The sequence below is a fragment of the Quercus lobata genome, chromosome 8, assembly GCF_001633185.2.
Source record: "Quercus lobata isolate SW786 chromosome 8, ValleyOak3.0 Primary Assembly, whole genome shotgun sequence".
NCBI classification, from domain to species: Eukaryota; Viridiplantae; Streptophyta; class Magnoliopsida; order Fagales; family Fagaceae; genus Quercus; species Quercus lobata.
The window spans coordinates 57635086-57648259 of NC_044911.1; the positions used below are offsets into that span (position 1 = coordinate 57635086).

At 36.5% G+C, this 13174-nt stretch overlaps 1 protein-coding gene across 1 annotated transcript; it reads right to left on the reverse strand.

The window, feature by feature from the left end:
* Window positions 1-4848: 4848 nt before the first annotated feature.
* Window positions 4849-7903, reverse strand: LOC115957386 (ABC transporter G family member 6-like). The gene has a single exon (XM_031075613.1). The coding sequence runs from the start codon at window positions 7252-7254 to the stop codon at window positions 5011-5013; it is 2244 nt and encodes a 747-aa protein (XP_030931473.1). The 5' UTR covers window positions 7255-7903; the 3' UTR covers window positions 4849-5010.
* Window positions 7904-13174: the final 5271 nt, after the last annotated feature.

Consider the following 13174-nt stretch of genomic DNA (forward strand, 5'->3'; position numbering starts at 1 on the left):
GGGTCAGCCTTATTGTGCTAAGCACTTCTATCAAAGTTATGGCGATATCTATTTATTATCAAGTATTTTGGTTTTAGTCGCCATTGATTTAGATGCTATATCATTGTGCCGAGCAGTGCTTGCAAATTTATGAAAACGTAAAGACATAATATGCGAAATAAGGTAGACAACAATCTTTATTAATATGAAAAATTGCTACAACATACAAAAAGGGGCTCAAACGAGTCTATACAAAATGTGAACTGCCTAAGCAACCATTACATCTGTAGTACAGAAAAGTAAACTGTCAAGCGTCTTTTAAACTCGTCTTCAAAGTTTCTCCAATCTCCGCCTCATTGCTGCTCATACTAAGAGAGGGACTCACTTTAAAAAAGAAAATGAATGAAGAAGAAGGAAATAGTAAGGAAGAAATCAATGACGAAGATGGAGGGGATGAATAAAGAAGATGGAAGACATGAGTAAAGAAGGAGGAGAAGAGGAGAGAAGAAATGAAAAGAAAGAAAAGGAGCAAAAGAGGGAGAAGAGAAAGCACCAGGTCGGAACTGGTGCTGGGAAGACTATAAGGAGAGGGCGGGGGAGGGCACCAGGGAGCAAAAGAGGGAGAAACAGAAGCACTTAGCCCCCGCCTCAGCCCTGACTCCTAACACGCCGGTGCCATATTAGGTACGCTCGTGAGGAGCCGGATGGTAATGATCTTGGTTGTTCTCGACTCAGTCACGTCGAAAGTTTGACGTGACGAGTCCCTGCTTCGGATTTTGACTGAAAAAAGGATGAGGTTGATTTTGAGTCTTCGCCATCCTTGTCCCGATCGAGCCATGATGAGCTTTATCGGAACGTGGCATTTTTGGGAGGGGTGGGGCTTTTGCATCCCTTATTGTTACGGTAAAGTGTTTTACGATTAAGTGTATAAACCAGTGGGTAAACCGAATCCTAAGGGAGGCTAAGTATTTCAGAGTCTCAAGGAGATGAAAAGGGATTCTTGATAAAAACAATAACCTCCTCTCTTCCTTCTTATATAGAGGGGGGAGCGGGAGGCATTTAATAGGTTCAGATCTCCAAAGGGATCTGTCAACACAAACATGCCGGTTCCGTTTCTCCACCCCATCAAAATAAACCGTCGAATTAAAGTAGTCTCGTAAATAGTGATCATTCAAAGCGCGTTTTGGATACCCCAAGCGATAAGAACGCATCAAGCGCGAAATTAAGAACTGTCTCGTAGACCGGTGCACCTCTTGGGCATATGAGGAGCCGCTAGCATGTTTAATAGGCCGAATGGATTGGGCCGTAGGAAGAAGTTTGGCGTCACCAAAACCCCCCTGTCCAGCCCAGAGGTTGGACAGCCGGGTTTTGAGGGGCTAATGTGGGGCGCAAATGATTTATGGGCCAGGCCCATCTACCCAGGGAGAGTCCAAAGGCCCAAACCGAGGAGGGTTATGACCCAAGTTCAACGAAATAGCCTTTGGGTACCGCCGAGGGTAGTTCAGTCCTCGGCAGACCCACAGTACCCCCAAAAGGAAGGGTAAAAACGGTATAGAACTGGAACATGGAAGAAAGATCTAAAATATCCAGGAAAAGCTGCTGTTATTGTCATTTAATGTTCTGAACCCGACAGGGCCGCATTCTTTGGCTCTTACAACCACCCCCAACGACTTTGGGGGATGGACTGATGGGATAAGTATCAGCCATGTAAAGATTGACCCTACACGTGGATGAAGGATAATGAACACAGGCGAGTATAAAAGGAAAACTAAGTAACTTTGGGAAGGGGCTGGGAAAAAATGGCCAAAAACAAGAGCCTCCCAGCCCACCTCCAGGAGAAGTACTCTAGGGGTGACGATCGTTTAATCTTATATGAACGCCATGAAAAACCCATCGCCTATCGATCAAGGCCTAGCCTTTCAAACCCACGCTCTACAAATGATATTGTTAGGGCCGTTTTACGTGCGAACCCGACACTGTTACGGTCCGCCACGAATCGTGACCCTACAATAATTATAATATTTGAGTTAATTAGATAAACTGGTTTTTAATTATGAACATATAAAAAATAGATTCACTAATCTCTTGTATTTAAAAAATATACATAATCTTATTACTATAAAATAGACTATTTATATTATCAATAAATTACATTTGCAACCTTATGATGAGCTTATTTACGAACTTAATTACACAATGCTATCTTAAGTCTTTATAAATATATATTTTTATACATGTGTAAACATGTAAACATATAAACATAGAATATCTTATATTATTTGAGTTTGATGACTTGTTTAATAGCCAAATCTAAATTTAAACTTGATTTTATCATTTGCTAAATATACAAAGATAATTGATCAATATAAACATATCAAACAGGTTATTATAAGTTTTTAACTTACAAATCATTTCATAATGAACAAAATTTATCTTGAACTGGAATCCCACTCCATACATATATGGTTTGATTTTTATTTTTTATTTTTTAAAATAAAACCCAATTTAACCATAGGTAGTGTGGGATTTAGTTGGGTCAAGTTGAAAGAACATGTGTTACCATTTTAAAGTGATTTGAAGGATTTCTCTCTAAACTACTCCAAATTATTTTGGAGAGAAACTTTGTCATTCTATAATGCTCTCCCCCCAACTTGATGAAATTTTAGCCATGAATTTTGAATGATTTAGTCCTGAACATATATTTAAGTTAAATATGGTTATAGAACTTCTTTGAACTGAAATGTGATCTAAACGAGTTCAATTCGAAATTTGAAAAAAAAAACAACAACAATGTGAAAAAGCCACAACAACTGGCAACCATTCCCTGTAAAATTTTTTTTTTGCCCTTCTTGGTGATTCGTACTTAGCTATTTCGTTCATTGATTCCACTGAAGCCTCAACCTACCAGCTGACCAAATGTTAGACAATGAGCTACCCTATTTTGCCAGCAATGTCTAGTTTTAATGCACTGAACCATTTCATGCTATAATTCAGGTTTGGTATTATAGTGCCATCCTTTATAAAGTTATACAGCCATTGTTCTCTTTTGGTGGGTATTGCGAAAATTGTATACTAATATTATTGAATGGTTGCCATTATTGTTGAACAACAGCACCTGTGCTCATCAGCAACCCTAGGCAAAACTTGCGGGAGGATTTAGTGGAAGAAAAGGCAACCATAATTAAAAGGTATTCAATTCAATTCAATGCAATTCATGGGACTGTTTTCCTCCCCCCAATATTATTTGTCATGTTGTTAAACATTTAATAACTACCCACTTTTAATTTTAAGTACAATGAGAATAGAACTGTTGTAGATTAGATTTCTCTTCACTTACGCTAGTCGGCCTCCTTTATTAGAGGACTAACAAGTAACAGGTAACAACATTTTGTTGATTGGGACTTTGGGTGACCATAGTTATTATGTACGAGTGACTAGTTAGCTAGCATATAGCTAGACTATAGATTTTAGATAAATACGTACTGCATAGTGAATACTGACTTTATTATAGTCTCCGAATTTTGTAAATGCTTGTAATCTTTTAAATAAATAAAAAAATTTCGGAGTTTTAGGCTCCAACGACCAATAGGAAAGTGATATTTGTTATTGTCATTTGCAATGCATATAACCAAATAAGTCACCTACGTTGTACATGACAAGATATATATTATCTTTTTATTGGTGGTTGAAGCCAAACATTTTTAAAAAATAAAAATAAAAATTAAGAACTTTATTTTAAAGAGATTTTTTTCCTCTAGATAAATTCAAATACAAGAAATTTCTCAATTGAGCCACCGAAACCTATTTTAAAGGGATTTTTTTCTTTAGATAAATTCTAATATTAGAAATTTCATCAATTGAGCTACTGAAACCTATTTTAAAGGGATTTGATATATGAAAGAGAAAATTTATCTGAAATAACAAAAGTCACTTTTTAGAAGTGAATATACTTGGATTCTCAAAAAACCAAAAAAACAAAAAGTGAATATACTCCATTCAAAACATAATGCGAAAAGTTATGTTCATAACATTTTCATAATAAATCATAAGTGGCAAGTTGTTACAAGTTATTATTGATGAGGCAAAAAAGTAATTTTAGTGATAGATTCAATTATAACAAATATTAACTAACCACCTATGATTTATAATGAAAATATTATGAAAATGTTGTGGACGTAATACTTAAAATAAAATAAATAAATAAATTACATGAGACCTACTATCCCCAAAAAGTTCTTCTAATTTTGCTTAAGATAGAATCGTATTCCATGCATATATAATACCAAATAGCTCGTGGCTCCATGATATTGTCTAGTTTCTCCCCTCCCCAATAGAAAAATTATGTCGAAATCCCTTGATTACCACATCCATAAAGAAGAAGAAAAAAAAGCTTAAACAACTTAAATTTTGCATTCAGACTTGAATTGAGTGCTTTCAGAATTCTTTAGTTTTCAGTGTAAACTATTAATGGTAAGTATAGGAACCACATATTAATCTTTCTTTCTTTTTTTGAATTAAGATAATAGAAAACAACTTACTATTATTCTTAATTTGGCAATGCGTTAAGTTGGTATAACCATATCATTCTCATATTCTCATCCCAAGTGCCCTCGCCGAGTCTCCAGCAAGCTAAATATGCATGTCATTATCATTCTATATGCTAATCCACCAAACCCCTAACAAAATGTTAGGTTTTCTGACCTCCTAACACCAACTTACTATATCCATAACCAATATCTAGTTCCAAAAAGTCAATCTGCCATGCATAGAAAAGTAATAAAATAATAAAGAAACGAATTCAAACCGAATGTTCACTGAATACAAAACAGGTTTATATTTGTGAGAGTAAAAGTAAAAACAGCACTACTCTATATGAAACAGTTTTTATACGTACACCAGAGAGCGCAAAGCTCACCACTATGTACCAACCGTCAAATCCCCATATCATATTCAAAATAACAACAAACAACAAAAGCATGAAAAATTAAAACAACCCCTCAAGCCAAACAAGGCCTTAAGAAGTTCATTTTTTTACCTCCTCTTGTTCTTGCTTCCCAGTAACAAGGCAAAGTAAAACAGAATCCTGAACAAGAATCCCCAAGCCACAGTGACCCACAAGCAATTCCATTTGCTCAAATCAGTGATCCCTTGTTGCTGCAAAATATCTGCGCCCGTTGTCAAACACGTTGAGCTCGTGAGTTCCATCCCTAGCGTGTTGCTCATGCTACTCAAAAGCTTCAATTTCATGGCATTTGGGACCGACCCAAGAGGCGTGTTGTCAAAAATCTGAACTCCCTTAACAAAACACTTCGTGGGGTTACTGAACTCGTTTTGTAAAACACCTTCGTAGGGGTATTTCACCAGAGAAATGTAATGGAACCAAATCCAATAACTCGGGATTCGATCGCGGTTGATGAAAAAGCCACTGAAGAGTAGGAAATAGGCCAAGATCGCAACCACAATCGTGTACCCGAGCATTACGTGCGGCACAATGCCAGATAGGAACGTGACGAAAGAGTTTCCGGCCCAGAACGAAGCGAAAATGATCAGAAAGTAGAACAAGAACCCGGAAAGCCCTCCGTCTAGGCCTACCGCCCAAAACGTCGTGGCGGAAAACGCCAAGGCGAGGAAAATCAACGATGGAATCGACACGAATGAGTGGGAAAGCACGTAGGACGATCTTCGATACGCGTTGTAAGCTGTTTCTCTCATGAAAATGTACCGTTCTTGAAGAAAAACTGGCAATGCATCGGCACAAGTGTAGTACGTTGTTGACATCGCGAAGGCGAAAAACCCTAATCGCTCTTGAACGCCTTTTGGCGATTCGTCGAGCTGCCAAAACATGGTGGCTAAGATAAAACCGGTGACCATCACCGCGCCCAATCTGATGCCGAAGAGCTCCGGCATTCGACGAGAGTTCATCATCGAACGCTTGGCCAGCACCACCATTTCGATCCATAACGAGTTCGCGAACCTTGGCACCATTGAAGAAGGACTAGCGCCGTTGTTTGTGGCGCCTGAGACTAATTTCCCTCGTGAAATGCTTGCACTGATTGCTTCTTTCATCGACAAACCGTGTCGATCTGAAGCTTCGGAGTTACTGGCAACGTTGTGCTTCTTCATGTTCTGCCATGACTTGTTGAACTCCACCAAGCTTTTTGTTCCGCCAGGAGATCCTTCGAGCTCGCGAATTAGGTCAAGTGCGAACTCGGTCCGGTTCTCAGTGTCCGGTATCGGATGCCCGAAATCGGAGAAATATTGCGGCAGGTTCATCGGAGAACCACTGTAAACGGTTTGTCCACGAGATAGGAAAAGCAACCGGTCGAGCAAGCCGAGAATTCGGTAACTCGGCTGGTGAACCGACATGATCACTATGCTTCCACTCTGAGCGATTCTCTGTAGAACCTTCACCACCATGTACGCGCTCGTGGAGTCGAGCCCGGAGGTCGGCTCGTCGAGGAACAAGAGAATCGGATCGTGAATGATATCGATACCGATCGACACTCGGCGGCGCTCCCCGCCGGAAACTCCGCGGTGACCTTCGTCTCCGATGATGGTCTTCGCGGCGTTTCGGAGACCTAGCTGGTCGATCAAAGCTTGAACTCGCAGTTTCTTCTTGGATTTTGATAGAGTTCGAGGCAAGCGAAACTCGGCTGCGAACAATAGGGTTTCTTCGACGGTTAACATTGGGAATAACAGATCGTCTTGCATCACATAAGCCGAAATCACCTTCAAGAGCCGCGACTCCAAAGTCTCGCCGTTCAAAGTTAGGGTTCCTTTCAAGCTTCCCTTAGCGATTCGGTTCGCCAAAGCGTCGATCAAAGTCGACTTTCCCGAGCCGCTAGCGCCGAGCACGGCGAGAATTTCGCCGTCGCGAGCTTCGCCTGAAATGTCGTTGAGCAGCGTCTTCGTGCTACTGAAGAAGCCGTCTCCAACTTCAGGTTCGGACATTCTCCGGGGAGAGATCAGCGACGGCAAGCTCATCTTCCGGCGGACTTTGACGCTGTAAGTCAAGTTGCTGAAGGAAAGCACAAACGGTAACGGACGAGACTCGATGCTCGTGTCGCTGAGATCTAGGACCTGGTGCACCGGAGTTTCGTTGCCGTCGCCGGTGGCCTCTTTCCGAACGTCGCCGACTTGCTTGAGGAAGTGAGCGAGTGTGGGTGACGCGCTGGTGTTGGCGATCGAGGAATCGCTGAGCTCCATTTGAGAAGAGAAAATCGGGAAAGTGTCTCTCGCCGGCGAGAAATTCTCCGCTGCGATACGAGACGACATTCTGGGTTTGCTGGTATTTATATATAGTAGTAGTGTGAGTGAATAAGAGTGAGTAAGAGAGAGAGAGAGAGAGAGTTCCTCGGTTAGAGATGGGTGAGTTTAACGGCGTGTTTAGCGTGGAGTTTTGGTTTTAGAAACATGCGTTATGGAAGCTGTTTTTGGAAAGTGAAAAATGTGATTTCGTGCTTTCTGCTTAATGCTTACAGAAGAAGAAAGAAGCAAAGACACTTTTTTGGTTTTGGGGTGTGTTTTTGGTTTGGGTTCTGTGTTCTTATAACCGAAGCTTATAATATATCTGTTTGAAATTGAGATCGTATGAACTATGTATTGGGATTTATATGTTTTTTTAAATTATTTTTGGGGTTTTTTCTATTTTGACAGAGGGAGGTGAGATAAAGGTGACCAACAACGCCTAATCAGTTGTCTATACGTCTAGATTTTCTTGGAGAGAAGCAGAGAGAGAGAAAAAAAATACTTGTGAGATATAGTTCGTGGGTTAATTGACACGTGGCTTAATGGGTATTTAAGAGAAGGGTCAAATGCTGTTGCTTACGCTTTACATTTGTTACGGGGTACAGGAAATTAGGTTGGATGTTCATCTACCATTGCGTAAGCTAAATTCAATTTGGTCATCTGGGAAAGCCTAATTTGTGGGCTATGACTGCAGCTTAATGCCACAGCCTACGGTTGTGAAATTGTGATTTTGATTAATTATTATATAGTATTATGTATTTACTGAGTTTCAATTTGGTTTATCCACATTTGTATTATTTAATAAAAAAATGTAAAAAATAAATAGTGTAAATTTATGAAAATTATAAGTCAGATTATTGGCTTCCAGTAACATAAAAGATATTTTCAATTGGTATCATCCAATTGAAAATAATCATTCACAAATCTTGACGGAGGTAGTTGCATGACAGTCATATAACTTCTGGAGCTTAAAATTTATTGCATCATGATATTTATATTCCAACTAATATCAACAAAGGGAAATGCTAGGGCACTGGTTAAGAATCCAATTAAAGAAAGTTTTTATGGAAAAAGAAAAAAAAAAACAATTAATGTTTTGACAGTTTTTTTCATTTCTCATAAAAGTGATGTCAAAATTTTCCTAAAATGGATTCTTAACCAGTGCCCTTAAGGCACTCGTTAGCATGACCCATCAACAAATGAAACACTGTCGTATAAAAAGAGTTATTATTGATTAGTCAAATACTAAAAAGATATCAGTCAATTGGTTCTCATCGTATGTACTAATAGTAACTTTGTGTATATTAAATGCAGAAGGTGATTTGATATTGAATATGATCCCCATTAGAGAGAGAAAGAGAGAATAAATAAATATTGGCATAAAACTTTCATAAGTACTTTCAAATAGATGAAATTGTTTCCTCAAAAAAAAAAAAAAAAAAGAGAGAGATGAAATTGTATATGATTATTGGATTAAATTTTAGCATCTTCTTTCCTCTTGAGTAAGAAACAAGGGATGAGGTTATGAGATTTTTCATGTCTTGCCTTGCCTCATCCAATGTGCCATATGTTTATATACATAATTTAATCTCTAAATACTCTCTTTACTCTTGTTAGTGTCGTGTTCATTTCATTGGGAAAGAAAAATTCCTTCGACTCATCAGGTCGTGCTCCCACCATGTGTGGGACACTCATGATTTAACCGTAATTTTTCCCATTGCAATCCTTCGAATGTGTGAGTTGTGTATTACTTGAACAATAATTGAAATCTATGTACTTAAGAAAATGTAGAAAGTCGAGTACTCAAATCAAATAAAAAGTGTAGAAGTGTACAAATTTCCCAAGTATGCAATAAAGTCCACATAAAACAATGTATTTGGAACTAATCTAATTTGATTGACTTCGTTTTTATTTTTTTGGCCTAGAGATATGCTTAAGGAATTCAATTACTATCTCTTTAATTAAAGAATTTATGGAACTTAATTTTCTATTAGTTGTATCTCAAAGTTGGCAGACTAGATAGGTCGGTCTATAATAATGCATTAATGCATGCATGGCCCATTGTCCAAACTTTGAGCTTTCTTTTTTTTTTTTCTTTCGCTAAGCAACTTAGTGTTAGGTTTAACAAGTGAGCAGAAACTACAGTTCTTCCATTTTGACCTTTGGATGTAATTTTTGTAGTTGTATGACTATTCTTTAAGTCAATAATTGAAGAGGTGTCCTTCCTTTAAGCATACATTTAATTTCTTTCCGGTGTGGGTTTTCGTTTGGAGTGATAAGTCTTGCACTGTTATACCCCAAAAGGATTTCTTAAATGCAAAGCAATCCAGCTTGCACCTTCTTGACACTTTGTTCATAATTCACGACAACAAAGTGTTCCATCGGGTTGGTGCAAACTCTAAGAAGAGACAGACTTTAAATCCATTAAACTCGATCCATGAATTGGGATTTCTAGAAGTCTTTTTTAATTTTTATATCCCTTCTTAAGAGAAATCTTAGTCTTTAATCTCAAACTGAACCAAATAGTTAAGTATATAATACATGTAAACTAGCTAGTTAAGTTTTAAAAGATTAATTCACCGTTGATTGTAATTTTAAATCCTTCCATGAATGTCTCATTGACTTTCTTGGCATGTCTTGCTGTATAAGGACTCTTTGTTTGGTCAGAGCCAATCTTTTGTGAGTTTTGTCTGTTTTTGCAATCTCTACATTTTAGATACATTATACTGATATACCATTAAAGAATATGCAGTCACGTACACACGCATAAAGTCCTCGCTCTAGCTATAACCAAAGACTCACAACTTATGATGAGCACACGAAGAAGAGGACAAAGGAAAGTTAAGCTGGTCTGACCCATTCAAAGTTTCAAACTGCTTGTAATTGAGTAATTATTGGGAAGTTAGATGGGCAACGCGAACAAAACTACAAATGCAATAGAAGATACTATTCCTTAGCGAACCTATAATCAATCTACAGGGGATTGCTATAATTTTATATCTGAATAGTAGAACCTATGATAATAACCCTGAGTTTGTCAAGTTTTAGTTACCACAGTGCTCCTTGATTCAAACATATGCATGGATTGTCAATTTGCCACCGTGAGACTTCTGCCTCCACGTTAAGTGTTCAAACAGATTAAAATTATAAATTATTTCACTATTTAATTTATTTTTACTATTATTCATAGGTCTTACAGCATTTTTTGACACTATTGATGGGTCTCATTATACTATTTTAACTAATTTTTATATTTATAGTATTTTCAGCAATTAATTATTAATTTTAATAAAATAAATGATATTTAAACAGATCCTAAGAGTGAAAATTATAAACTGTTATTTTTATTGTTTGGATGAAATACTGAAAAGAAAAGAGAGGGGATGCAGGTTTGATTTTGATAAATTTGTGTAGGCTTTGACAGGAATGTATAATGCACCGGATCCAATGAATAATTTCACCTGACTTTGACACAAATTGATGGATTGTCTTTTCTTAAGTCCTGACAAAAGATATATTAATAGTCAATAATCAGAAATCGAGGAAGAATATATACTTCATAAAATGGAAGAAATCATGTTTGACAACCGTGATAAATAAAAGGGTTATACTATAATCATTATAATAGACATTAAAATATCTATTTATCAACACACGCCATTTGCCTTGTAAAAATAGGGTAAGTTATTAAAAATTCATATTTGACCGTTTTTTTTTTAAAGAAACAAACACACATTCATAAGGGAGAGGAAAATAGAATATTTGACAATTGAGATAAATAAAAGAGTTTACTATAATCTATATATGACATATTAAAGTACCCATTTTATTAACACACATCATTTGCCATCTAAAACATGGTAAGTTTATTGAAATTTCATGTTTGAGAATCGAGATAAATAAAAGGGTTATATTATAATCTATATATTAGACATTAAAGTATTTATTTATTAGATTCTCAAAAAAAAAAAAAATGTATCCATTTATTAATATACACTCATTTGCCTTGTAAAATAGGGTAAGTTATTGAAAATTCATGTTTGACAGTGGAGATAAATAAAAAGGTTTTTTTTTTTTTTAATTCAAGATAAATAAAACGGTTATACTATAATCTATATATATTACACATTAAAGTACCCATTTTATTAATGCACATCACTTGCCTTCTAAAAAAGGGTAAGCTTATTGAAAATTCATGTTTGATAGTCGAGATAAATAAAAGGGTCTTACTAAAATTAATCTATATATTAGACATCAAAGTATCCATTTTATTAACACACGACATTTGCCTTGTAAAGAAGGGTGAGTTAAAAGACAGAAAGAGCACATTTTGATTATTTGATAGAAACTTTTTATTTTATATACGTACAAGCTAGTCTGGTAGCTAATTAATGTAGATAGGCCACCGCCCCTTACCGAATTACAAGCTAACACACACCTATAAATCGAAGGTGCTGCAAAAGTTTCCCAAGTCAAAACAGAAACATGGGTGCTAGCGTATCCATGTGCATGAGCATGGAATATATGAACATGATATATATATGGCCCATTGAATTTTCATACGAAACTCTTAGTCAAACTACCTGTTCTACCACACTTTTTGCAAAAGGTGGTAACTGCATTACCAGTCCTTGACTCCTTGGTCTTAGGACTCTAGCTTTTTTAACATGGGCAAGAAAAAGAGTTCCACAAACTCAACCTTCAATCTTCAACGTATGCCCATACATGATACGGCAATCATCTAAACTTTTACACCACAAAAAAGAAGAACTCAGTTTGTGAAAGGTAAAGTTACTTCAGGTTCAAGCCAAATCTGACCCAACACAATCGTCACCCCTTATGATATACCCATGTCATCTGTAGGGTCATGAAAAGTTGACAAACCCTATTAAAAAACTTGTCCATCCCTAGCCCGTTCATCATTCTCTAATGTGCCAGTGCCCATCATTCCTTTTAGCAACACTTACTGCATGTCAAATGTGTGACTAACCCATGCGAGAAGTGGGGCATGTCATATATCTTATGCGAGTCATGTAGCCTCCAAAAGTTCTGAAAAGTGTAATTTAATGAACCCATGCTAGAAGTAGGGCATGAGAAGAAATTACTAATTAAATGCTAAATTTATGCCTTGAATTTTTATAGAATAGTGAGAGCACTAGCATTGAGGTGTAAACACTCTCAGTTGCTATTTTAGAACTCAAGCCACTCGAAATTCACTTCATTCAAGTTTGTAAATTTAAAAAAATTTGCAACCTATGAACAGTAAAGTTGCATATATGCAACCTTACTATTCATAATTTGTAAAAAAAAAATATATATATATATATATTATTTTAATCTTGTGGCTGTGTGTGAAGAGAAAAAGTAAGTGGGAGGAAAAAAAAAGAGAACAATATTTTATATTATTAGGTAGTTTATACTATTTTATTGGATTGTATATAAAAATTAAAACTAGGATGTAGAGTGAATTGTAAAATGAGTTAGTAAAATAGATAAAGTAACGTTTGATGATACAAAATAGCTAAGTTTTTTTTTATTGCATCCCCAGATGCTAATGCTCACTTAAAAGGCAAAAGCATTGGGTTCAATGCCCGGCAATTAAGCGATGACAACAAGATAAGATGGGACTAGGCTGGATTAATTAAGGGTGCCTAATCCTTGATGCAGATGGGGGGAAACCTGCTTGGGAGGCAAGCGGGACACATTAGGTTTGGAGCAAGTTCGTAGGGCCATTTCAAAAGACTTGAGGCTTGAGGTGATTGCTTTTATAAGTGAAATATTTTTGCATATTTATATTTCAATTATTTAAATTTTTTTATGGTAAGATTGAAAGATCTTTTTTTCTTTTTCTTGAGTAAATGATGAAAGACTTTTCTAAATCAGATAGAGAGAAAAATATACATGAAGTTTTTAATTTTTAGCTAAATTATTTTTTTCAAAAGAAAAA

Bases quoted from the DNA above. Each gene is read 5' to 3' on its own strand.
- LOC115957386 (XM_031075613.1), bottom strand. From the start codon at position 7,254: ATGTCGTCTCGTATCGCAGCGGAGAATTTCTCGCCGGCGAGAGACACT.